Genomic DNA, 25,869 nt, shown 5'->3' with positions numbered 1-25,869 from the left:
TTTGGCTTTCTTTTATTTCTGGAGGATTACATGAAATGTGAACCACACAGGAAAGTGTCCCAGCTAGGTCGCATCCGGGGTGCCAGCTGCAGCTCCTGGCCCAGCACGGGGGCTTCTCCACTGCCCCTGCCACCTGGCCTCCTCTCTGGCTGGCTGTCCATACATCGTGCAAGCTGGCAGAAGCCCTACTTGGAGGAGGTCATGAAACTGTTCTCAATGCAGAGGACAATGAAGGCATTGTGGCAGCTCGCAGCTTTCTGCTCCAGCAGCCTGCCCGTCAGCAATGAGGAGGCCTGGCCCGTGACTGTCACGGCCTCAGTCCGCCATGTCTCACAGTAGCTCTCGGTCAACCGGCGTCCGCTGGGGTCTGAGCCGTGCCACACGCTCTTCTGTGGCCTGTAGGACACATGGGTTGTCAGTCTCACCTGGGCGCTGCTCCTCCCCAGACGGAAGCCACTCCCGGGCAGAAAAGGGTGGAGGCTGCGGCTGGATGTGCAGGTGGCAGGGACTCGGGCCATCACTCGTCACCAAGGTGCTACCCTTAGATAGCACCCCATGCTGCCACTGTTCTGGGGGCACAGCATGGGGAGCAGGGTGCTTCTCAGTGAGGGTGGGGCACACACTTGTCTGACACACGAGCCACCTTTTAAGAGCATGAACTGGGGGAATAGGTACCCTCGTACCGTGCCGGCAGAGGGATGATGGGTGTGAGGCAGTCTGACAACTTGCACCAGTGTTTGACGTGCACACATCCTCCAACTGGGAAATTCCACTTTAGGGAGTTTACAGGAGAAACCACTCGCTGTGATGTCTACATGACAGAGCTGGGCAATCCTGGCAGGCCCCCGGGGCACCCACCATCGTCTGGTCTCCCAGACAGGAGCAGTGGGGTGCCTGCCCAGGGAGCAGGCTGGTGAGGGTGTTTCGTACAACATGCAAAGAATTCTTTGTATCGGTGCTCTTCTGGATGTTTTGAGTTTTAAACAGTGAGCATGAATTAGGTGCAGAGCCAAGGCCTGCACTAGAGTCAAGATTCGGAATCCTCCCCTCTCCTCCCCCACTGCTGCACTCACACGGGGCACCTACCAGGCTGGGTGCTGCATCACGTCTCTGCCGTCAAAGGAGAAGATGCGGGCCCCGGGCTTCAGCTGGCCCTGTGAGCCGGAGAACAAGGCCTCCCAGCTGGGAAACAGCTCTTCATCCTGCAGAGGGAAGTGGGGCCAGTTTTCCTACCTCTGGTCACCCCCTGAGAGGACCAGGGGCCGGGTGCCTTAGCAAACCATGCACCTTCCCCAGCCTGGACCCCGGGTCTAGGGCGAGTCCACTGCCTGGCGCCCCGCCATCCGGAAAGCAGTGGTAAAGAGCCACGAAATAAAGCCATGTGAAGGGCACTGTGGTACAGGGGCCTTGCTGGGTTCTCAGAGGCATAACAGGCCCGGTGCCCCCTATTTCCAAGTCCCTCGCCCCAGCTCTGGGAGCCCCATGCACAGGGCAGTGCACCCACCCTGAGGTTGACGATGGGCACGGTGGCACGGTCGGCACGACGCACAATGCTGTAGAGGTCCTGAAGGCGCGACGACAGGAAGGCACGGAAGGTGCCCGCTAGCCCTGCCGCACGTGCCTGCTGAAAGCACTGGAGGTCAGCGCCACGGATGCCACGCAGGCCACCAGGCTGTGGCCCATTGAGTGCGACCAGGTGCAGCTGCAAGAGAGCAGCGGTCAATTACAGTCAGCTGCTGGTGACATCAGGTAGCAGTCCTGGGCGCCCCCTCCCTCACCTGCCCTCTCTCCCACCCCAGCCCTGCATAGACAGTAGAGGTGAGGCTGAGCACAGGTAGGGCCTGGGAGAGCTGAGTGCACCCACTAGGGTCCTGGAGAATAGCCTGGGGCCCCTCAGCCCAGGACAGCTGAGATGTTTGGTGTGCTGGGGGCCCAGAAAGCAATGCCCAGGCTGGGAACAGCTGGTAGTCAACTTGAAGCAGCCAGCCTCCTCCATCTACCTCCTAAGCAAGTCCCTGTCCTCAGGCCTCACCGGCCACCTCTGTGGAAAAGAGGCCGTGGGACCCGTCCCCAGTGCTGTCATATGCATCAGTCCAGCTTCTCCAGGACATAAGCAAGGAATGGCTTTGGAGACGGTCACCAGAGGGCAGTCACAGACCTGGAGAACCCTCCCTGGGAGTTCAGGCTGGTGGGCACGTGCCCCCAGGGTTACTCACCGCCGGCTGGAAGTCGTGGTGGGTGTGGGCGGGAATGCCAGTGGGGCGGGCTGGCCGGGGGTGTACATAGGAGCCATGGTGCGGGACTCCGGGGTAGGGCTGGGGGTCCAGCAAGCGTGGGGGCCTGGCCAGGATGTCATCTGCCCTCCAGGGTCGTGCCGTGGAGGGGGGACGTTCCCACCGGGGGTGCGGGTTACCTTCGTGCAATTGCACCAGGGGGGGCTGCAAGGCGGCCACTTCATTGTCCTGTAGGTCGAGGGGCGTACAGTACATGGGGCGAGGGCTCCCACACCCGTCAGCCCCTCAGGGAGTTCCTATGGTGCCCCTCAGGCTCTGCTCTCCTGCCTGGGCCCAGGTTCCTGGCTGCCCATCCCAAAGCACCCCGTACATCTGCATCCCAACGTGTGCTCTTGGTTGCGAGTGAGCTGGACTGGAGTGGTGAGCTGGGGTACCAGTAGTGTCAGGCAGAAGCCAGGGTCGGGGAGCCCAGCCATCCTAAATCAAGTTGATGGCTTTCTGCTCACACACCAGCTGGTTCTAGCACAGTCAAGCCACTTCCTTGCTGTGGCCTGGGATGCCCGTAGGTGACCACATCCTGGTCTCGAGGCCGCCTTCCTCACGGTAGCTCAGACACCAGGCCGTGACGCCAGCGGGCCCGTTCTCAGCTCCTCACGCCTTTGCTCCATCCCCACCACAGAAACAAGGTGACCTCCACCCGAACCCCAGTCCCTGGGCCTCCCACCTGCTTCCCAGTTCTTTTTTCCTGCAGCACTGAAAACCTCAGCACACATCATACCATTTATTACTGCTACCTCTGTATACCTATTATTAAGTAATTAGGATCTGTTGATAATTTATAATTATAGTTCACATAATTAACTTATATATTTGCACATTTGTATAATCATACATTATGCTTCATATAGTACAATGTCAGCTGCAGGGGCAGTGACCTTGCCGGTTTCGCGTACCCCATGCCTAAAACTGCCCGCATATGGGAAAGACCCATGATTATGTGCTGAATGAATGAATGAATGAATGAATGAAAAAATGGACTTGCCGGTCCTTGGGCTGAGCCATTTGAGAAAACATGATTTTTAAAAGGAGACTACAGCTCTGGGAAGTAAACTCAAGCACTTATTTCAGTCCATTCATCCACCCATCTCCCTCTCCTGTTCCCCCCTCCATCCACCCCCTGTCCACCCTAGAAGGGTTTGTTACGGTGCCCTGCACGCTGTATCAGGGATGACCAAGGCTCAAATGAAGAGTGGATTTTGGCCCCAGGAGCCTGGGGAAGACGATGGGCGTAGACTGAAGGGAGGCCCTCTGATGGTCTGTGCACCCCATCTCCCCAGCAGGGGTGGCCCCAGGGTCCTAAAGCACCAAGTGTTGTTCCAGAAACACGAGGCAGCACACAGACCACTATTGCATGCCCCATACGTCCTGGCCATCCACCAGGCTCGAAGACGTGCACCCCTAAACTGACAGCTGGGGAAGAACAGCTCCTTACCGTCCCGTGCGGAAGTGGTATCCGGGCCTCCAGCTGGAAGAAAACACGGGGGTCAGTTACTCCGAGGACCTGACTGACCAGCACCCACAGCTGGCAATCCTGCCCATGGAAACCCGCATGGCTGCATCCCGGGCCTGCCCGTTGCCTGGCACACTACACATTTAATACCTCCACGCACGTTAAAAAGTGTGAGGGCTAGGTCTCTGTAAACCTAAAACTCCTTAAAAAAATTCTACTAATTAAAAAAAATATATATATTGTGAGGAGCATTGGCTGTCACTAGTCCCTGAAGGAAGGTCCTGAAGGTCCTGACCGTGGCAGAGGGGGCTTGCTGTGGGGGCCAGCAGTGGCCTAGGTCCCTGTGCTCCCTGCCCAGGGGCCTGGGGCCTTCCTCCATGCATCCTACATCTTCTCCCATGTCCTACCCTGATGAAGGTAGAAGGGACAGGGAAAGGCCACCCAGAGAACTCACCAGGACCTTCCGGAACCCATTTCGGACGCGGACGTACAGCTCCTCCCTCTCCGCCACGAAGATGAGCCAGCCCTCGGGCACCTCTGGCACCTTGTCCAGCATGGTCTGGTACGTGGGCCAGATCCTCACCTGTTGGGGTCCCACTGCGTACTGAGACGGCATCAGGCTCACGGGGCAAGGGGTGGGACAGGGATGCAACATAGTCCTGGACAGGGTGTGGCGGTCAGGGGACTGCATTTGGACATTTCAGGGTGCTGGGGTGGGGACACCAGATTTAGCGGGGCACCTTCTCGTCAGGCTGGCCCCTGAGAACACCCTGTGAAGGCCGGGTGGACGAGGCTGCCCTCAGGAAGGAGGGGGAGGGGCATGTGGCATGAACTCTCCCGTCATCCATGAGTGCTGCTAGTCCCTGGGCCTCTGCACATGGACCCGCCCACTAGGACCTCCTCCGTGGCTGTCCTCTTCCCCCTGCCCATCTTGGTCATGACCCTGGGAGCCCCACTTCTGCTTCAGAAATCACATTTCAGTGTATGCCCAGGGCAAAGCCAGCCTCAGCACCAGGGTCCCTGTAGAGTCCCTGCGGGGTTTACCCAGGACTCCTCTGAAGCAGCCCCACCCACAGGCCTCCAAAGGGAAGGGTGGCCGGGCAGGCGACCAGGCAGTCAGGGTCAGGGGGATGCTTACCCCTGAGGAGGTGCCCATGGTTCCAGGGGGTCCTGGGGGCCCAGGTGGGCCTGGGGGCCCAGGAACGCTGATAGCTACAAGGGAGACACCAGAGGTGGGAACCTGCCAGCCTCGGCTGTGAGGCTGGAGCCCAGACCCACTCCCCACCTGACTTACTCTGCCTGTAAGGGCCAGGAAAGGAAGGGGGCCCTGGGGGTCCTGGGGGCCCGGGGGGCCCTGGAGGCCCCTGGCGCCCTTCGTAGCCAATGCCGGGGGGTCCCTGAGGTCCAGGTGGGCCAGGCTGGCCCCTGATGCTCTCTCCTTTGGGACCCTAGGATGGACAACAAGGCATGTGGTATCGTCAGCTAAGTCCCCAGGCCAAGGACACTTACGTTTGAGGGGCTGGGCTGCATCTGAGAAGAACCTCTGCAGGAAGCATGGCCTCTGCCCACACCGCAGGGCCTGGGAGATCTGCCCGCCCCCACCCCATGTTCCTTTTGCTGGGTTTGATTCCAGCGTGTGGACCAGAGCAGCCCCTGAACAGAGATGTGGCCCCTGAGGGCCCTTAGTCTCCCTCCATCCCCCAGGCAGAAGCTGGGCTCACTGTTCCCTGGCATCTTTTGAGCAGATGGCACTCTGAGGGGCCTTGGTGGGGTCCTGATAAGGAGGAACAGCGCCAGCAGATCAATCACAAGTACTGGGTGAGGGCTCCATCCTGTCCACCCTCCTCCCCAGCTGGAGACACCACCAGGTCAGTGTGCCCACCCTGGGGGAAGGGCAGCAACTGCACCCACCGGATCTGCCACGTGCCCCCACAGGGGCAGAAGCAGGATAGGAGTGTTTGGGGCCCAGCTTGCAGGGTACAGCCTGCTCATTGGGTGATCATGGCCAGGCTGGCCCTGCCCTCAGCTCCTGGCCCAGGGACCTCTGGGAACACAGACTCTGACCCAGGCCTGGGTCTGTGAGTGAGCACCTACAGGTTGGCCTGAAGCCAAGACTTACCGGAATCCCAGGGTAGCCTGGTGGGCCGGGGGGTCCAGGCACACTCGAGCCAAAGAATCCGCCACCCCCAGGCTCGCCCCTTTCTCCTTTCTGTCCGGTGTCCCCTCGGTCACCCTTCTCCCCCTGTGGACAGAAATGCTTGCTTGAGATACAGGCCAGCTCTCATTGCTGGTATGGGGAGGGGCGGGTGCTGACCCCCACCAGCCTGGAGGTGGGCAGGGTGAAGCAGCTGGGAACATCTGAAGCCCAGGCCTTGCAGGCCTTCTGTTGTATCTGAATGAGTCCCCACAAAACCCAGCCAGGAACAGCCAGTGCCCACGTGGACTGGGCCGAGGGAAGTGCTTGGCAGGGCTGTGGTCTGAGGAGGCTCAGCGAAGGGATAAGGGGGTCACCCACCTTCAGCTCAGTCTCTAGGTGGAGGAAGTCGAATGGGAACTGCCCTGCAGGAGAGATTTTGGACGGGGCCTTGGTGAGAAGTCCATGCATCTTTCATTTACACCCCACGCCCCACACGCACCTCTCTGCGTCTTCCATTTCCTCCCATGAAATTTCTTTATTTCCGCGTAGATTCTCTGCCCATTTTGTTACATTTATTCCCAGTTACCTGATTGCTTTTTGGATGCTTTTATTAATGGCGCCTTTTTTTCCCTTTCAGTTTTATTGATATAACTGACATAATGTATGAGTTTAAGGTGTCAGCAAAATGACTTGACTTACGTGTGTCGTGAAATGATCGCCACATTAAGTTTACTTAACATCTATGACCCCATATGGGTACAAAAAAGTTTTTCCTTGTGATGAGAATTTGTGGGATCTACGATCTACTCTCTTAGCAACTTTCAGATATACCACAGAGCAGTGTTAATCACAACTCCAGGACTTACCTTATAACTGGGAGTTTGTACCTTTTAACTTCCCTAACCCAGTTCTCCCTCCTCTCACCCCTGCCTCTGACAATGACCAATCTGGTATCTTTCTAAAGGGTGTCTTTCTAAAACTTCAGTTTGTTTATGACTGGTCGTTTCTTTTGTAAATTGCCCTTGCGACCTTGATGAATTTACTTATTAATTCTAACCGTTTATCTGTAGCTCCTTTGGGTTGTTGACGATCAAAAACATGTTATCTATGAAAATGGCAGGTGTACTTCTCCGTTCCAAAAATGTACACCATGTATTCCTTCCCTGCCTTTCTCCCAGCCTGCACCTGCACCTGCAGTGAGGACGAGAGATCCCACCGGGGCCCCGACTCTGGAGCCCCACAACCGCAGTGAGGACGGTGGGTGTCAGTTCTCGTGGACATTCCACCAGATCAGAGTAGCGCCTTCCCCACGTGATGCCGCACCTCTCTCCTTTGTCCGTCATGCGAGGGGCACGTGAGTATTATTAGTCTTTTCAAATAACTAACTTGCTGTTTTGACTTTTTATTTTTTTTTTAAATCCTCACCCGAGAATATTCTTCTAATCATCATCAGATAGAGTGGGAGGGAGGGAGAGAAAGAAAGAAGGAGAGAGAGAGAGAGAGAGAGAGAGAGAGATTGATTGCATCCCGCATGACCCACCCAGGGCCAGGGAGGAACCACAACCGAGGTACGTGCCCTTGACTGGAATCCAACCCTCGATTCATTGGTCTGCGGGCCGACGTTCTAACGACTGAGCCAAACTGGCCAGGGATGTTTTGACTTTCTTGATGCTTCCTATTATATATACATTTTTACTCACTTCTGATCTTTACTATTTCTTCCCATCTATTTGCTTCAAGTTTAATTTGTTATTTGTTTTCTAGCTTCTTGAGCTGGATGCTTATAAATGTGTATAACTGGCCCAGCCAGTGTGGCTCAGTGGATGGAACGTTGTCCCATGGACTAAGAGGTCCCTGTTCAGTTCCTGGCCAGGGCACATGCCCAGGTTGCGGGCTCCATCCCAAGTAGGGGACGTGCAGGAGGCAGCTGATTGATGTTTCTCTCTCACGTAGATGTTTGTATCTCTCTCCCTTCCTCTCTCTAAAAAAAAACAACCAATAAAAACATATTAAAAAAAAAGAAATGTGTATAATTTAAAGCTGTGATTTTATAAATAGTGAACAAAACCATTTCTCCTTCCAGGCGGGGAAGTGACCTGAGTTAACTTTCTCCCATGACCTTTCCCCTGGAAACCTGATAAAGCTGGCAGGCGGGACCACTGGGGTGACATGAGCCCTGCTGTGTACACTGTGGGACCTGGGAGGGCGGGGGTAACACACTGCCTGGTGGGAGACCCAGCTCTGGGCTATTACGGGAAACTGTGCCTAAGGCGGCCCAGCTCACATGTTGTCACCACCAGGCTTCCTGTCCCAGGTCCTTCTTATCACATGGGGATCTTGCTGTTCCAGGTCCATGGAGGGCACACAGTGAGGGCTGCTATTGTGGTTTCTCCATATCTGGGTTCTTTTCCAGCTTCAACCTCAGTGACAATCTCCTGCTTGCTCCATTGCTGTCAGAGAACAGACTCTGCACGTTGTCACCTTCTCTCAACTTGCAGACTTGCTTTCGCCTGGTGTGGGCCCCTGTGGTGGACAGGCTGTCTTCCGTGTTGGTGTCAGGATCCGGGGTTCAGGTCGTCACCTATTCAGATCCTCCATCTATTGACTGACCTGTCCTTTCTCTGCGGGTCCCATCACTTACTGAGAGCCGGGTTAAGATGTCCCGTGATATTCGTTTTTGTGTTTTTCCTTTTAGTTCTGTTGATTTTTGCTTTTTATATCTTGAAGCTATGTTGTTAGGTGCAGAGAGATTTGGACTTGCTGTGTTTTCTTTTGTTTGGTGGGTTTTCTTTTACCATTATGAGTGTTTTATTTCTGGCAACGCCTCTGCCTTTAGACGCACTGGTCTGCTTTCTCACACGTGCACACACATGTGCTCTCATGGCCTCGCTTTTAGGGGGTGTTTCTTGTAAGCCGCGTACAGTTTTGTTTTTAGCCACTGAGGATTTTGTGCTTTAACATGAGTATCTGACCTATTGCACTTACAGATAAAGTTGGGGTTAAAGGAACTATTTTGCTCCCTGTTTTCTATTTGTTCTACCTGCTCTGTGCTCCTTTTTCTCTCTGTCTTTGGATCAAGTTTTCCATGTTGTTTTTCCTTTCCGCTGGTCATTAGCTACACGTCCCTCTTCCACTCATGGCTCATCCCTGAGGCGATGGGGCACTTCTAACACTTAGTCTCCCATGCACGAGGCCTTCGCCGCCTCCTGAGCAGGGCTGGGTCTCAGAGCCTTGGACTCCGCTGTGCTGTCGAATGAGGCCGCGTGGTTCCACTGTGCTTTATACCGTGTCTCAGCCGCATCATTCCCTTCTCCCCACAAGGCCCTTCACCATCCCGACCAGAGGTGCCGGATCTTCTCTGGGAGGCACACACTGGGCCCAGCCAGCCCTGCTCCTCAGCAGGTGGGATGAAGGGACACCCTGCCTGGCATTGCCTTGGCCCCACTGTCCTTGCTGCCCCCTGGGTGCTGGGTGGGGTGGGGTGGGGTGGGGCTATGGGGCCAACCAGGTGTCCTCGATCCAGCCCCAGCTCCACAGTCCTGTCAGGTCCTAGGAGCCTGGAAGGGGCTTCCTTCTTCCAGAGGGCAGGACAGGTAACCTCAAGTGCCGCCCCCCAGCCCAGGTCCACCCGGAGCACTCTCACCTGGTGATCCAGGCGGGCCCACATCTCCTTTGTCACCCTTTGGTCCAGGAGGCCCGTGGTGTCCTGCAGGGACAGAGACCCCAGTGCCCATTATTGAATGTGTGAGAGAAACATGCCCCCCAGAGCCAAATCTAAATTGTAGACAGCAAGTGGGTGTCCACTGTGTCCACTCCCATCCAGTTAGGTCCCCCAGAGCCAGAGGAGCAGGGAGCGCCGAGTCCCGGAGCATCCAGCACACGAAGGGCTGCCCACCCCAGCCCTCCCGGGGCCCCAGGAGCCCTCACCTGGCAGTCCGGGAGGTCCAGCAGGGCCAGACTCCGCAAATGCCTGCAAAGAATGCGCCAAAGGTGGCCATTGAGGGAGACACTCTGGAAACTAAGGCCACCTCACACCCAGGGGTCTCTGAGCCAGAAGCCCCAGCACCCTCTTCAAGGCCACATGGCACCCTCCACCCCTCAGCCACCCGAGACCGACACAGGGGTGCAGGGAGGGAAAGGGAAAGGCCACGGAGTCTGGAATCGAAAGCCCTGATCATAGTTCTCGTCTCTGAGCCTCATGAAATGGGGATGTCCACCCTCCCAAGGACCCTGGGGCTCGGCGCTCAGGTGCCCGGATGCAGAGAGCTCTCCCTGCCTCTCCGCCTGCACTTCCCTCGGGGACTTGTCTTCTAATCGACTGTGGCCCCCGAGGCAGGCCCGCCCCTTTTCAGAAGTACCCCATCTCCCCTCCACAGAGGGGGTGGCTTGGGCTGCCCTCCCAGAGGCCGGTGGGGGTCAGTGGTGGGAAGGCAGCAGCGACCAAGGACTCTGTCTAGGGACTGAGGAAGGGAAAATGGGTGCCAGGCAACTTACGTTGCTGTCATAGACAGGGATCCCGGGAAGGCCTGGGGGCCCTGGAGGCCCTGGGGGGCCAGGCAGACCCTGTGTGAGGGAAACCGAAAGCTTTGGTCAGTCATGTTCACAGCAAGGCCACTGACACTGGCCAGGGTGGCCATGTGGGCAGCAGCATTTCTGAAAGTCACAATGGCCACTCCCCAAGCCGCTGTCTGGGTGTGGCCAAGGAAGGAGAGACTGAAAGCAGAGCTGGAGGAGGGGCGTGCCTGACCTGCCATTCATACCCACCTTCATTTATTTTATTTATTTTTTTATTTTTTATCCTCACCCTAAGACATTTTTCCATTTTTTGTTCAGATAGAGTGGGAAGGAGAGAGAGAGAGAAAAACATCGACGTGAAAGGGACACATCGAGTGGCTGCCACCCGCATGACCAGCCAGGGCTGGGGACAAACCACAACCGAGGTACATGCCCTTAGCGGGAACCGAACCCGGGTCTCTCTGGACCACAGGCCGACGCTCTAACCGCTGAGCCAAGCCGGCCAGGGCCATATCCACCTTTAAAACTCAACAGCGTGGCCCAGCTGGCATGGTTCAGTGGACTGAGCGTCGTCCCATGGACTGAGAGGTCCTGGTTCAATTCCCAGTCAGGGCACATGCTGGGTTGCAGGATCAATCCCTGGTGGGGGTCGTGCAGGAGGCAGCCAATCAATGTTGATGCTTCTCCCTCATTGCTGTTTCTATCTCTCTCTCTCCCCCTCTCCCTCTCCCTCAAAAATCAATAAAGATATATTAAAACCAAACAAACAAACAAACAAAAAAACTCACCAGCATGAAAAGAATACAAGAGCCTCTCTTTCTCATTTACAAATGTGACCCGTTGTTCCATCACTGTGTCAGAACCCTGACAAATGTTGCCTCCTGTCCCGATTTTTCACAACAGCCCAGTTTTAGGCCACAAGAGAGAAGGAAGCCTCCACGAAGAACCAGTAACACGGAAAAGCTCACAAGAGCAGACTGCCTGGAACACTGAGCTCAGGCCCACTATCTCTGCCAGGCTGGGTCACAGGAGCTCGGGACAGGGACCAGGGACCAGAGAGGGGCGGGAGGGGCTCTGGGCTGAGATTCGGAGTGGAGCTGGGCTTCCAGAGAGAATACAAGAGTGTGGCAGGAGGGGCACTGGGTGCCCACATGTCAGAAGCAAGCCCCGAGGCTCAGGTAGAATGGCTACAAAAGCCTTACCCTGCTGACATTACTAAAATAAATCCCTGGGCTCAAAAGATGACAGTTACTGCAAATTATAATGCGGCACTGGGTGACGAGAACCCTGCAGCTCAGAACCCACGCCAACCTGGATGTCCTTCCAAGAAAGGGTTCCTGTTCCCGGTGCACTGGCTCTGTGTGTGCATACGTGCACATGTGGACGTGTATGTTGTCTACCTGTGTGCATGGCAGGGGCGGGGGTGAGAGAGGACTGACACAGAGTGGTCACACCACAGGGCCGCCTCCTGAAGATGAGCCTGGGACCGAAGGCTGTTCCGGACAGGCCATTCCAGGTGCTGGGTGTCTCGGCTGTGCCCGGTCCAGGCCTTGCAGGACACTCACCCTTGCACCAAATCCGATGCTGACATCTCCTGGCTCCCCTTTCTCCCCTTTGACTCCGTTCATCCCGGGACGACCCTGGGAAGAGTGGTGGGGAGAACTGCTGGGGGCTGACCAAGACCACGGCCTCAGTCACCATCTCAGTCCCCAAGCAGACCCAGCCCACCTCTAGCCTCACACCTCCCCAGCCCGTAGGCCCTGGGGGGCTGGGGCCCCGAAGCTCCCGTCCCCACCCAGGGCCTTCTAGAGGTGTTGGCCCCTCCGGCATCTGAGCTGCCCGTGAGCAGGGCCAGGACTCCTCGCCCTGTCCCAAAGACAGCTGTGTTCAGGCAGGGCCACCCTAGCTAGGAGGCAGGGGAGGTCTGTGGCCCCTGTGGGCTTGGGCTGCTCTCTGCCTGGTGCCCCCCGCTCCCTCCCCGACCACACACACACAGCAAGAGATAATGGATCCTTACTGGTCGTCCAGGGAAGCCAATCTCTCCCTTGTGCCCGGGCCGTCCGTATGGACCCTGCGGAGAGGATGAGCCACGTTTCAGGAGAGCAGACACAGACCACACTGCGGTCTCACGCCAGCACCTGTCCTGAGCTTTAAACGTGAGCTGGGATGTAAACCGGCCGCTCATACTTCTCAGTAGCAGGAGGCGACCGGGGTTTTCAGAGCACAGCACACACACAGGCATGTTGGGAAGTACGGGCCTACTCACCGGAGGTCCTCGGAAGCCGGGCTCTCCCTGCACAGAAACCAGAAGCACTGTTAGGTGACCGCAGGCCATTCCCCGAGTCAGCCCGCAAGGGGTCCCCATGCCCATCTGGATGCCCACCAGGCGACACTGAAGCACTGATCACCGGAGGAGGGAAGGAAACGACAGCGCAGACAAGGTGCTGGAGTGGTTTCTGTTCCAGGGCGCATGGAAGGGGCACACCCTGGGGACCCTAACGCTTGGGGAGCTGCCCTGCAGTGTTCTGGTTAGAGTCATCATGGCCCTAACCTCAGGTACGAAGCCAGGTGGGGATGGCAGTTTTCTCTGGGCCTGAGATCCAAGGTCCCATGGCCCATCCTCAACAATAATGGGGGCGTCAGGGCCCCCTGCAGGCCTGCACCCACAGATACCAGTCGGGGCCCAGTTACTCCCCAGGACCCACCCAAGGGCCTGTCTGGAGGGTCATCTGCTGGGGCAGGGGCCCAGGGCACAGGCCCCTCAAGAGGCCATGCTTGATCCTAGCCATGCTCTGCCTCCTGCGGAAGGAGGGCCAGGACCCAGCTGGACGAGGCAGCTCCCACCGGGCAAAGCTGGCTCCACCCCCCGCAGGCAAGGCCAGGTTAAGGAGTGAGTCCAGAGCCATGGCCACGAGTGCCTCCGGGCCCTGTGCAGGGCTGGCTCGGCCACAGGGGCAGGGGATGACCAAGGGCCACTGGGCAGTGGTCCTTCTGAGTGAGCAGCACCCTCTCAATACGGTTGTGAAAGAGTGACAGGCAGGGAAGGGCAAGGGCCCCCAGGCTGTGGAAAGTTCCAGAACCCTGCTCAGGAGGCTCCTGTGCATGGCCAAGAGCTGGCCCCTCTTGGAAAGACCACCTCCCCGCCCATGCTGGCTCCAAGACCCTGGAAACCCTGCTCCCGGCCTGTGCGGGGAGCGAGAAGCAAGGCCAGGCCGTTGTCTCACCTTGGCTCCTTTCTGCGCGGGGGCCAGCACTCTGCCGTCGTGACCGAAGACCATGCCTGGCTCCCCCTTCTCGCCCTGGAGCATCGAGCAGCGTGGTCAGGGAAGTCAGCCCAGGAGCCCGGGCCTCGCACCCGCGGGAGCAAGGCCCCAACCGGGCCGTCCACGCCAGCACCCCAGAAAAGGTGCGCAATGAGCAGGCCTCCCTTCTGGGGGCTCTGTGGTTAGAAGTCTTGGGGGGTCCCCCATGGGTCACACGGAAGTGACTGAGGAGAACCCGTGTCAGAATCTGTCTCAGGCTTCAGGTGGGCCGTGGGAGCTTCCAGGTACCCCCAACCCAGACAGTGATCACCTATGTGAACCAGGACTGCCCCTCAGGGTCACAGAGGGGGGCATCCCTGAGCAGATGACACCAAGCCCCTCACCTTGGGTCCTGGGGGGCCCTGCTGGCCTCTGGAGCCTATGTCTCCTTTCGACCCGGCTGGTCCCTGCAGGGAGATAGGTAGGAATGAGGGGCCGCATGAGGGACCCACTCCCTGAGATGACCACTCACACTCTCCCCGCATGGCTTCCCAGGACACCGCTGCCTCATGGTCCCGCCCAGTCACAGGCGGGACAAGGCCTGTCCCACCCTGCTAAGGGGTCGGGAGGTTCTGCAGCCTAGCGGGCACCCAGCCGGCACTGGGCTCCTTCACAGCGTGGAAACCCCACTCCCTGCCAGGGCGGAGGTGGGGCTGAGGCTACTTACGGGGAGGCCCGCGTACCCCGCCTGGCCCTGTGGGAAAGAGCAACAGTGTCACTGGGCGGACGCGGACCGACACAGGACAGCCCAGCTGCATTCCAGACGAGGCAGCACGTACCTTGACTCCATGGGTCACGGCCACCGCTCTCTGTCACCAAGCCGGCAGAAACACAAAATCATGAGAAGAAAACCATGTTTACAATTAAAACTCCACTCTCATTTTATCACTGTCACAAGACCAACAGAACACCAGGAATTAAACGTGGGACAAAATTTTGCTTTCAACAGTTCTGGCTTGTGACTCTAGGTCCCTCAGATGAGAAGTGAAGCCCACCTGTGAGACCACCTCCTGAACTGTAGAACTGTCCAACCCTGGGACCAGGGGACGAGAGTCCCCGCCTCCCCATACTGTGCATTGGGGGCTGGGGTGCGGGGGCAGCATCTGGACGGGTGGCCCGCAGACAAAGGACACGCTGCCAACAGGGCGGCTCTGGAAGGCTTTGCTTCAATATGGAGAAAGCCCACAGAACTAAAGACTTGAAAACCCTGAGGTCTTTGGGGTTCGCCCTATGGGCGGAGGGCTGGGGGCTCTGCCCAAGGTCCTCCCAGCCTGCATTAGAATCAGAGCGTGGCCCCTGGCAGTTGAGGGTCAACCCTGCACTGGCTGTAACCTGTACTGGGGGTGCAGGCGGAGCATGTGCCCACCCAGGCAGTGTCCTTACGTCCTGCTCCGACACGTAGACGATGGGCCCTGGGAGTCCGGGGGGCCCTGGGGGGCCTGGCTGCCCCACTCCATCCTTCCCTGGGTCGCCCTGGAAGAAGAAGTCTGTGTCCAGTGCTTGGGTTGCTTACAGGCGTAAACTTGTTGCAGTGGCTCTGGCTGGACCCCAGAGCCCGCAGGGTGTGAAGAGGTGCCCTGAGAGGCCCCACCCCAGCCTGAGAGCTCCCTAGACTTGAAGGTCTTCCCCCAAAGTCTCCAAGACCACATGAGGTGAAGGGCAGCGCCCCAAGGCCGCCGTGCACCCACCACCCCACCTGTGCACCCAAGGCAGTCTCACTCACTTTCTCTCCCTGGGTCCCCTTTTCTCCTTTTGGTCCCTGCAGACACAGGAAGGAAATGTTTCATCATAAACAGAGCATGAGCCATCCCCACCCCCGACCAGGTCACCCCGGACTCCTGGGACCCGCTTTGAATGAGGGATGGCCAGTCCTTTCACTGGTCAAATGGAGTCGGGGGTCGGGGGATGAGCCAGGCACCCACAGAAAACTCCCTTGGGTAGCCTGGACTCCCGAATCATCCCCTGGAGTGGAGTCTCCAGGGCCCTTGGCATACAGAGAATGAGTCAGAGGACACCCCGAGAGACATGCTGGGGTGCCCGCTCTCACCTCTGGGGTGTCACGCCCCTCGGCAGCCCTTGGTGGTCACCTACCTGGGCTCCTGCTACACCATCTTTGCCGGGGAGGCCAGGAAACCCAGGGGGTCCATCTGCACCAACTTCTCCCTGCAAAGGACACGAGGAGAGGACCGTGAGTCAGACACCGCCCCTGAATTGGGGAGGTGACAGGCTGCAGCTCACACTTAAGAATGATCTGGCCTCCTAGAAGCACTTAGCAATTGAGGAAGGCAGGACAGGGCGAGGGGCCAGGGGTTGGAGGAGGGTCAGAGGATGCAGCAAAACCTGGGGGTGGGGAAGAAGGTGTACCCTCGGAGTGAGCACGCTTGGAACAAGTAAGTTCTTAAATTCTAAGGAATAAAGTCAGGGCCGAGATGGCACAAGGATGAACCGGGGAGAGGGGAGAATGAATGATGCTGGGCTGGCCTGGAGGGTGGCCTTGTGCGGACTCTCTCATGACTGCGGGGGGTGGGCCGGAGCCAAAGGGGCACAGCCCAGCCGAGGCTTCTGGCCTCAGCTGGGGAAGGATCCCTCCCTGCCCCCAGAGCAGGGCTAACAAAGACTGCCGATTTCCTGGACCCGAGAAAAGCTTCTTACCTTGGTCCCCGGTAACCCAGCTATTCCAGGATCCCCCTAAAACGGATGAAGGGGCTGTGAATGCAGTGTTGGGCTGGCCCAACCCCGTGGTGGCGTCCACCCGTCCCCAGAGAAAGGCAAGAAAGGGTCAGTTATTCCGATGGCCTCTCACACTGCTCCCCTCCCCCAGTTCACAGCTGAGTATCCCGGGGACACTGAGCACCGTGTGCGGGGACTTTTCGACCAGCCACATGCCAAGGGCACACAGATGGAGCTGTTCTGGAGGCCACACCATCGAGCCATTCTATCAGAAGACTTCATTTTTTAAACTCAACTTTTGAAATGTCCCAAATTTTGCAAATCAAAGCAAAACATTTTTTTTAAATTGATTTTGAAGACAGAGGAAGGGAGAGGGAGAGAAATAGAAACACTGATGAGAGAGAACGTCGACTGGATGCCTCCTGCATGCCCCCCACTGGGGATCGGGCCCACAACCTGGGCATGTGCCCTGACCGGGAATAGAACCAGCGACCTCTTGGTGTGTGGTAGATGCTCAACCACTGAGCCACACTGGCTGGGCAAGCAAAACACTCTAAAAAGAAGAGGTGGAATAGCAGGGGATCCCTCAGTGGGCCCCGAGCACCCTAGAACCCATGAGTGGGGGAGCAGGAGCACATAGCAGCCCCATGTGGGGGCCCTCTTGGGGGTTCCTCCTGCCTTCACCACCATGGTGAGGTGAGGGCACCTGCCCAGGAGGGGCAGGTATCCTCCAGGGACAGGTCAGGGAGCAGACAGCAAGCAGGGAACAGACAAGATGAGGTTGAGGGATGGCCCAAGAGAAGTCCCCAGGGAATCCAGGGCACCATCTGCTGTCCCGAGGGCCATAGGGGTTCCTTCCGAAGCCCCTTTTTGTTCCCAAGTCAGCACACATTTCAGATGTGTGAGGCCAGGGATCTTAGGTCACATGGTTTTAGAAAGATGGGTCAGACACCCCACCCCAACATGTAGGCTCTGGGTTGGAGTGCGTGACTGTTGTCCCCACACTTCTCACGATGAATTGGGGGCATGAAGCAATAAATAACTCCTGGCTGGGGGGGTGCAGCAGGGGCGCCCAATAACTAATCTTGCACTTACCTTAACTCCAGGTCTGCCAGGCGGTCCCTGTGGGGGCAGAGAGGGAAGAGGCCCTTAGATCCTGGTCCTGCTGGGAAAACGTCTCCCTCCCCCAAGAAAACAAGCCCTTCCCAGTCTATTGCTCCCAGTGAAATGGAAAAAATCAAGTTTGTCAACAGGAGCCAGGGCCCCACCCCTGAAATCCCACCAAGAGGGTGATCTGTCCTCGGCACCATCTAGAGCCCCACAGACATGACACAAACTAACCGCAGTGGGTGTGCCCGTCCCCATGCCAGCCCTGAGCCAGCCCCGCCTGGGCAATCAGCTCAGATCACCCTAACCAAACAGGTTTGCATTTTATTAACTAAAATTAAGTGCATTTGAATGGATGGAATGCCGCCCTCTGGCTGGTTTAGCCTCACTGTGACCTTCGAGGGTCTCCATCACCTCACCTCTGAGGCCTGAAATAGTCCCACCGACCCCTCCAGAGGTCAAGGGGGATTGGAGCTGTGTACTTGGGCCTGGAAACTGGACAGAGGGGACCTGTGCCCCAGATTTCACTGCCTCTGCCCACAGGATCCTGCCCACCTTGGTGTCACAGCAATAATTGGAATCTCTGGCTCACACCTCACCTGACGTCAGGGCAGCTAGCTGCTGCTGACAAGGACTGAGCTGTTCTAATATGTAAAAGGAAGGTACTCAGTTGGGACGGTACAGCCATCCTAGCTGACTATGGACTGAGTTTCTGTCCAAATGGAAATTCTTGTTGATGTTGCTCAGAATGGAAAACTCGTCCGGCCGCTCCCTCTAGCCAGCAGAGACATCCAAGGTGCCAAGCAGAACTCAGTGACCGACATGCCCTGGAAAGACCTATCTCATTCCCCCCACATTCATTCATGTCGACCACCAGGGGCATTTTCCCACGTGGGGGAGCCTCCAGGGTGGACGGTGCCCTGGACTCAGGTGGCCCCACTGGCTCAGCGGCACTGCTCTTGGTCCCCACTTAGGCGGGTTCCAGGGACTCCCCTTGCCCCAGGTGCCCCCACACCCCGAGAGTTGACCAATTACACTTGCAGGCAGTACCTGAAGCCCATCAGCACCTCGGTATGTCAACGAGAAAAGTGTTCCGGAGCCTTCCATGTCATCCTGGAGAACAAATGACTCAGGTGTGTGTCTCTTCTTATAGAAAGAGATCCTCCCCGAGGCTGGCCACGGGCCCGAGGCGGAGATCTAGCCATGGCTGAGCAGGGCGGACTCCAAGGACCCGGTCGCCTGGCAGCGGCCATCCTCGTCCTCGAATAAGAAGTGTCTGCATGGGGGCAGGGACCTGCTGGGTGGGTGCCTATTCAGTTTCTCTGAAGTTTGGGGTTTAGGTCATTCACTCTTGTTCTAAGCATGTGCCGGGACCTTGCTCTGTGATGGTGCTGCTCAGTTTCTGCTTTTGTCTCCCAGGAGCAGCCCTTCAGCATCACTCATGGGACATGGTCCCCAAGCAGTGACCATTTGTGGAAATGGGCACCTGTTCCCTCTACCGTCCCATGGCTCCACCATGAGGCACTGTCCAGGCAGTGATGTGACTCAGGAGACCCACACTCACTGTGCCCTAAGGCCAACCAGCCCGCCCAGCACTCACAGGTCACACATGGGGACTCCTCTACAGGGCAGTCAGTGTGCGATGCTGGGAGGGAGCCATGGGGCACAGACCCAGGCCTCCTGGGGCCAGGAGCAGCCGGTACTCACAAACCCCACGGGAAGTCCTGATCCTGGAGATCCTGGAGGCCCAGGGGGTCCGGGTGGGCCGGGGGGCCCGGGCGGTCCTGCTGGTCCAGGGGCTCCTGCCAAGCCATTCTCCCCAGGAGCACCAATGGGGCCGGGGTCTCCCTTGCTTCCCTGCACAGGTGGAGAATGATATCACTCTTGGCCGTCAAGGTGGGTGTCAGCTGAACCCTGGGGCAGCCACTGTGCCCCAAACACACCTACATTTCTTACAAAGCTTAACAAATCTGCAAAGCCATAGAGATGACACCACACGAAGCAAACAAACCCTACTGTACCTCTTCTTCTGTATTTACGAGAGAATTTCATCCACTTAAAAATGAAACAACTGAGCCCTGGTTTGGCTCAGCGGTTAGCGCGGTTGGGTCTCCAGCCCGGTGGGGGTCGTGCAGGAGGCAACAAATCGATGTCTCTCTCTCACATCAATGTTTCTCTCTCTTTTCTCTCTCTCTGTCCCCCTCCCACTCTATCTGAAGATAAATGAAAAAATATCCTCAGGTGAGGATTTAAAAACAAAAGAAACAACTGAGCGAGAACCACACACACACCTGAGAGGTTCATTCCAGGGGCGCGAGATGCTCATGGCTTGGAGTGCACCGTGTACAGAGCACGCTGCACACACAGGGTGGGGGGGATGGGATTGGGGAGCCAGGAGGCATTTGTGGCAGGTGAGGGGGAAGGGTGCTCCTAGACGGAACCAGGGGGAGGAGGTAGGGGGCTTAGAGTGAGTCTAGAAGGCCTGGGACCCCGTTACCACTGCAGAGGTTGGGACTGGGGGCAGGACATGAGGCATGGCCTAAGGGAGGAGCAAGAGCCAAGAGGCAGGTACAACGTGGGGTTCCAGTCTCAGACACAGACCTGCTACTCAGAGTTTGAGGATCCCAAGGGCCAGACAGGAGCCCAGTACAGGACAGCGGGATACTGGGACCCAAGATAGGGAGGCCCTCATGTGAGTCCAAGCTGGACATAGCGCCACCCCCTTGTGGCCATCTAACCCCTGAGCCTCTTTACTCCTCTGTAAATGGAGATGACCAGATTTGTGAAGGGCTGTGAAGGACACACCAAGCCCACTGGCACACAGCACGGACACAAGTGTGACCACGCAGGATGGACAGAGCCAGGGCTCATGGGTCAGACCCCACAATCAGCACCAAGGAAAGCTCACTCCTGTGCCCGCCACCCAGTGGCCAATCCCGATCTGGAAGCATGATGTACCTTAGGTCCTGACGTGCCCACTTTGCCCTGCAGGAAAGAGAATAATTACTATAAAATCAGACAGATGAGCAGCCAGCAAGAGAAAAGCACAGAGTTTCTTCCTTTATCCTGACACACAAGGTCACTATTTTCCCATTTATGCTGACTTAATAATTTCAGATTTTCCTCTGTTCTGGACCTGGGAGCTGGGGTGCCTAAGTGCCGCTCACAGAAGTCGTGCATCTAAAACTCCGAGTGCCCCCTCTCGCCCTGGTGTACCTACCTCTCTGGCTGTTCCCGCCTCTGCCCGTTTCAGGTGGGGACAGGGGCTCCAGAGGAGGCTCAGCCATGGGGCCAGTACTGAACCACTGCTGAGAGCACGCTCCCACCACTGTGTGCCAAGTGCAAATGACCCAGGTGAGTCCTAGCTCAGGTGGCCAAAGCGACGAGCTCTGAGCACATAAGAGTTCACTTAAAATGCACTCCCTCGGCTGAGCCCAAAGTAGCCAGGTGCTCACGGACGATGCCACATGGAAGTGTCTCCAACTAGCTGCAGGCTGCCCCCCACCCCAACACTTCCTGGACCCCATTCATTCCCTGAAAACCAGGAGGAAACCAAGGTCCGGGTTAGAGGTGTGTGCAGCCTTAAAAATTTCTCCATTATCAATGCAACCAAAATTGAAACTTGAAATAAAATGTCCAAATCGAATGAAGTGTCAATATTCTTCAAAAAAACACATTAGTCCAATGGTCACAAAGAAGTCGTGATAACGGGGTCCTGAATTTTGCATGAACCCCAGCTAGCCGAGGCCCCGGCCATTGCACTGTGATGACGCCGGTGATGGCTGCTTGTCGGAGTGAAGTCACCGACAATCCTGGGTGTTGCCCTCCTTGTGGCATTTCTCCTCAGGGCCAAACTCCACATCCAGGGTTTGGTCACCCTGTGGCCACACTCTGGGCTGTGGTCACCCTGGACATCTGAGGTGACTTACCAGGCTGCCTTTCTGGCCAGCCTCTCCTGGCCGCCCGTCTTTCCCTGGAGCGCCTGGAGGTCCCTACAGGAGAGAAAGCAGAGTGTGGGGCCGGAGGGAATTCAGCAGCCGAGAAAGTGTGAGTTAGCGATTATCTGGGTGTCACAGATTTCCTGAGAATCAAAGACTAGCCTGAATCCCGGGTCCCCCTGCCCCCGTAACACAGGTCAGAAAGTCCATGCGGCTCTGCTCGGTTTTTAAATTTCCTGGTTGTTTTCTTGTTTTGAGTTGCTGATCAAATGAAGGAGCCGTGAACCCGTTGCCGGGGCAGGCTCCCACTGAAGTGGGGTGGCGTGCCGTCACCAGAATGGCGCCACGGTCTGGGAAGTCACACATTCCGAGTACGTTGCCAAGTGTAGACCAGGCACACCTGGTTCCAGTGACCCGGTTACAACAGTGACGTCTGTGGGCACCACCAGGCCACTGTGTCCCCCACGCCAGGAGCAAGGGAGTAGCAGGGCTCTGAGACCCTGCCGAGTGGTGAGTTAGCCAATGGGCTCCCCACAGCCCCCAGTCCTCGGGCAGCGGGGCCCACCTCGATCCCAAGAGAATCAGTCCTGGAAATGGCCTCTATGAGGTCAGCCACCCACTGAAGGACAGAGCTGAATGGCACTGCATGTAGTCACCCAGTGGGTTGGTGCCCAGAGCAGCCCTCCCACCTCAAGGACTCAGTGGCAAGGACAGAGGACTACAAAGGTGGTGAGGGGGGCTTCTGCCCAGACAGGAAGAGGCCCCCACACTTGGTGTTCTCCCTCATTCCCAGCTGATCCTGATGGGGACGGACGCAGCAGAAGGAGCAGGCCTTACTGGGGGACCAGGGAGTCCAGGCTGTCCATTCCGCCCAGGCACACCAGGAAGGCCTGGGGGTCCGGGAATGACTGAGCTGTTCAATCCAAAGCGGCCTGGCTCTCCGGGCAGGCCTGGGACACCGGGGGGTCCAGGAGGGCCAGGGAAACCTCTCGGGCCCTGGACACAAAAAAACACAGAACAGTCATGTACACAGCATCCACCAAAGGACAGTCCCCTAAAACTGGCCCCCTCCATCCCCTATGGTCCACTCATGCACAATGACAGTGGGGCAGCAGCCACCCAGGCTAAGGGACACTCACTCGAAGGTTCTCCAGGTCGCCGCCGAACCCAGACCCCTCCATGTCAATGAAGGTCTGAAGGAAAGATCCCAGACACCTGTCACCCAGAGCTCAGACCCATCCGCCAGGCCCCAGCCCTGCCTGCAGGTGGGGAGAACTGCCCACCTGCCCCTGCACCATGCTGTCCCCTAAGCATGGCCCCATGTCACCACCAGGTCAAGACGGGAAGCAAAGAGAGTGAACATAGGATCCCCACCGAGTGAGAAAAGCCCGAAGGAGACCCTTCTGAGGCCCAGAACCACCCAGAGAGCCTGCCCTACCCTCACCCCACAGGCAGAAGCTGACTCCCCTGGAACCAGATACCCCCAGGAAGGCTGGTTCCAGATTGGAGGATCCCTCTTCTGGGATAGCAAGCAGACCCCTGGTGGAAGAGGCCACAGGCAGGACTTACCAGCTTGTCATGTCTAAAGGAGGGTCCTGGTGGCCCTGGAGGCCCTTGTGGTCCTGGGGGTCCTCTTGCCCCAACCCCAGGGTCCCCCTGGAAACAGAAGATGCCTGGTCACATCATGGAGCACAGTCCCGCTGTGGACCAGGGGTCCAGAGGGTAATGTGATGGCCCACAGCCCCAGCCAGGTTAGACTCACCTTCTCTCCCTTGGGGCCCATGTCTCCTGGAGTTCCCGGGAAGCCCTGTGGCCCAGTGTCACCCTGGAAGACAGGAAGGCAGCTCAGTCAGGGAGAAGGCACCTCTGTCCCATCACAATCTGAACCACCGGACAAGCAGCTTTGTTTCCTGAAGGTCTGCTCCTGTGCAGGGCATCGGGGAGGAGCAGACAGGGCTGAGCCTGAGCTGGGACCGGAGGTGGACACTTCTGACCTTGGGGATTGCCGAGGCTCTGCACATGACCCTGTCGTACAGACAGCTCCGGGAGAACTGCGCAGAGCTGACTGCAGCATCCTGTGCGCAGCCTCACCAGACAGCAGGTGCTCTGCCTGGTATGTGCGCGGTGTGTGCCAGGTGTGTGCTACCTGGGTAAGTGGGCAAAGAGGCCCTCGTGGCCTAACTGACCATCAAAGTGTTTGAATGTCCACATGTGCTTGGAAGACTGTGGAGGGTTTGTCAGGCTAAGGACAGTGCAATGCTAATGCACTCTATTAGAGCAAGCTTGTTACTCAGTCATTTGAATCCTGCATATCTCTCTCACACACACACACATCCCTGTTCTGTGGAAGCCTCATTACCACTAGCACTGGTTCCTTTCCTGGCATACCTTATTCTCCTTGCAAAGCTTGTGAAATGGAAAGGTTAATTAGGGATTGTTCAGGCATCAACATGAAACATCCCTTCTCCTTTGGAACGTTTTTAACTTGAGTCTTACGTGTCGTCCAGGGTTGGCCATGGGGCACTCCCTCCTGCCTGTTACCATTTGCTGGTCTGTGGCTTCCCAAATCTTTATTTGTGACCTTCTTGTGTCATTTTATCATGTTCCTTGGAACTAGTATTTGTTGATTTTAAAAAATCGAAACTAGCCTGGCCGGTGTGGCTCACTGGATGGAGCGTCGTCCCATGGACTGAGAGAGAGGTCCTAGTTTGGTTCCCGGTCAGAGCACGTGCCCTGGTTGCAGGCTTGATCCCCAGTGGGGGGCGTGCAGGAGGCAGTAGATCAATGTATCTCTCTCACATTGATGTTTCCCTCTCTCCCTTAAAAAAAAAAAAAAATCAATAAAAAACATATGTATTTTTTTAAAAATCCAAATGAAGTGTTTTAAGACAAAAATTCACATCTACTGAGACTGCAGATGAGTCTGCAACTAACACCTGCAAACAAATGTCTCTGCTCCACGTGTGCAGCCTGCCGGCCACAGGGAGCCTCATCTTCTCCACTGAGCTGCTTTTTCCTCTGAGAATTCGGAAGCCACCCCCCCCACCCCGTAATTCGCCTAAACATCTCAATATAAATGCATAATTTTATACTTATCTAGACTTATATTTTATTAACAAAGTTAAGGTGCAATTTCCAAATGGCTTCATTTTGGAATCTCTTCACTATGTTAAGCTTAAAGAATGTCACAGGATAAAACGTCCTGAGGGTCTCACACAATTTCACGGACAATATCTGGCTCTGAGAGAAAAGCAAACTTACGGGTTTTCCATCTTCCCCAGGGTCGCCCTGGAACATGCGAGAGAAACAGTCAGTGATGGACTCACGGGCTCCTGTCCCCACCCTGTCTGACATGGAATCGGACCCTGGGCTCCACACCTTCCACCCGACATCTGACCACCTGTCCACAGTGGGCTGGCCTCAGTTGGCTCTGCCCACAGCTGCCCCGATCCCCTCTCGCTCTCCCACAGTGCATACGGTCCTGGGGTCTCCAGGGTCCCCAGGGTCCGGCTGCTCTGCCACCTTACCTGCACCGCCCCCCCTTCCTGCTGGAGCCCCCACTCCAGCTGGGCTGAGGAGAAACATGTACTCACTGGCTCACCATCCCTTCCAGGGGCGCCATCCTTCCCTGGTGGTCCCTGGGGTCCCGGGGGTCCCTGTGGCCCAGGGACAGCCCGTGCATCGGGGCTCTGCACCACTGGGCCTGCAAGACCCTGGGAGGAGGAGAGGGCACAGGCTAGGGGCCACGCACACGCTTACTTGCCCACCCATCACCACACTCTTCTGTGTCCTGGGCTGGGCTCAGTACCACACAGGGACACATAAGGTGGGCACACAGAGGGGACACAAACTTGGACATGCACAGGGTTCAGGCTGGTGACATGACATTAACATGGGTCTGCCTAGGTGTCCCTTATCCTTGCCCACATGCTCCTCATGCTCTGGCCACAGCCCCCCAGCCATGCCCCTCTCACGCCAGGCACAGGGATGCAGAGGAAGAGTGTGGGCCCAGCACTTGGTCAGGTCACCAGCGAGCAGACCAGAGGCACCGACTGCTCTGGGGCCCCCATGGTTCTGCATCAGGGATGTGGCCTCACCTCTTCCAGGACACCCTCAAAGGTCTGGACGCTCCTGTTCCAGGTGGTGACTATATTTGAGCCAGGAAGGGTCTGAGCTGGGGGGTGGGGGGACAGAGGTCAGACCCCCGAACAGTGGCCCAGTCTCTGCTCTTGGCTCACGCTCCCCTCCAGGGCTGCCTGTCACCCCTAACCACACACTCCAGTCTCTCTCTGTCTCTCTGTCTCTCTCTCTCTCTCTCACACACACACACACACACACACACACACACACACACACACACACACACTCCACTGCTCTTGCTGAGCCACTTGAGAGTCCCCTGCATTATCATGACTCTTTCCCCTTGAATGCCACATGTCTCCCAAGAACAATTATA

General features: G+C 57.0%; 1 protein-coding gene across 1 annotated transcript in view; it reads right to left on the bottom strand.

Moving 5' to 3' along the window:
* COL18A1 (collagen type XVIII alpha 1 chain) overlaps window positions 1-25,869 on the bottom strand; it is a 50,210-nt gene continuing 24,341 nt past the window's right edge. The window contains exons 7-43 of the mRNA XM_036242309.1: window positions 25,511-25,587; window positions 25,007-25,126; window positions 24,675-24,701; window positions 23,176-23,238; window positions 22,983-23,069; window positions 22,553-22,606; window positions 22,251-22,409; window positions 21,405-21,467; window positions 20,434-20,460; window positions 19,183-19,332; window positions 18,526-18,588; window positions 17,464-17,490; window positions 16,351-16,386; window positions 15,790-15,861; window positions 15,422-15,457; window positions 15,082-15,171; window positions 14,478-14,507; window positions 14,366-14,392; window positions 14,043-14,105; window positions 13,621-13,695; window positions 12,663-12,689; window positions 12,414-12,467; window positions 11,958-12,036; window positions 11,749-11,753; window positions 10,376-10,444; window positions 9,809-9,851; window positions 9,525-9,587; window positions 6,260-6,303; window positions 5,864-5,986; window positions 5,039-5,192; window positions 4,883-4,956; window positions 4,199-4,327; window positions 3,727-3,759; window positions 2,217-2,462; window positions 1,505-1,702; window positions 1,087-1,202; window positions 1-396 (exon numbers count right to left, since the gene is read on the bottom strand). Coding sequence (XP_036098202.1) covers window positions 186-396; window positions 1,087-1,202; window positions 1,505-1,702; window positions 2,217-2,462; window positions 3,727-3,759; window positions 4,199-4,327; window positions 4,883-4,956; window positions 5,039-5,192; window positions 5,864-5,986; window positions 6,260-6,303; window positions 9,525-9,587; window positions 9,809-9,851; window positions 10,376-10,444; window positions 11,749-11,753; window positions 11,958-12,036; window positions 12,414-12,467; window positions 12,663-12,689; window positions 13,621-13,695; window positions 14,043-14,105; window positions 14,366-14,392; window positions 14,478-14,507; window positions 15,082-15,171; window positions 15,422-15,457; window positions 15,790-15,861; window positions 16,351-16,386; window positions 17,464-17,490; window positions 18,526-18,588; window positions 19,183-19,332; window positions 20,434-20,460; window positions 21,405-21,467; window positions 22,251-22,409; window positions 22,553-22,606; window positions 22,983-23,069; window positions 23,176-23,238; window positions 24,675-24,701; window positions 25,007-25,126; window positions 25,511-25,587 — 3,014 coding nt within the window. The 3' untranslated portion in view covers window positions 1-185. The remainder of the gene's footprint in view (window positions 397-1,086; window positions 1,203-1,504; window positions 1,703-2,216; window positions 2,463-3,726; window positions 3,760-4,198; window positions 4,328-4,882; window positions 4,957-5,038; window positions 5,193-5,863; window positions 5,987-6,259; window positions 6,304-9,524; window positions 9,588-9,808; window positions 9,852-10,375; window positions 10,445-11,748; window positions 11,754-11,957; window positions 12,037-12,413; window positions 12,468-12,662; window positions 12,690-13,620; window positions 13,696-14,042; window positions 14,106-14,365; window positions 14,393-14,477; window positions 14,508-15,081; window positions 15,172-15,421; window positions 15,458-15,789; window positions 15,862-16,350; window positions 16,387-17,463; window positions 17,491-18,525; window positions 18,589-19,182; window positions 19,333-20,433; window positions 20,461-21,404; window positions 21,468-22,250; window positions 22,410-22,552; window positions 22,607-22,982; window positions 23,070-23,175; window positions 23,239-24,674; window positions 24,702-25,006; window positions 25,127-25,510; window positions 25,588-25,869) is intronic.

This window comes from Molossus molossus, unplaced genomic scaffold, assembly GCF_014108415.1.
Source record: "Molossus molossus isolate mMolMol1 unplaced genomic scaffold, mMolMol1.p scaffold_m16_p_5, whole genome shotgun sequence".
Classification (NCBI taxonomy): domain Eukaryota; kingdom Metazoa; phylum Chordata; class Mammalia; order Chiroptera; family Molossidae; genus Molossus; species Molossus molossus.
The sequence above is the reverse complement of the archived record's forward strand: the minus strand, read 5'-3'. Positions and strand labels throughout refer to the sequence as shown.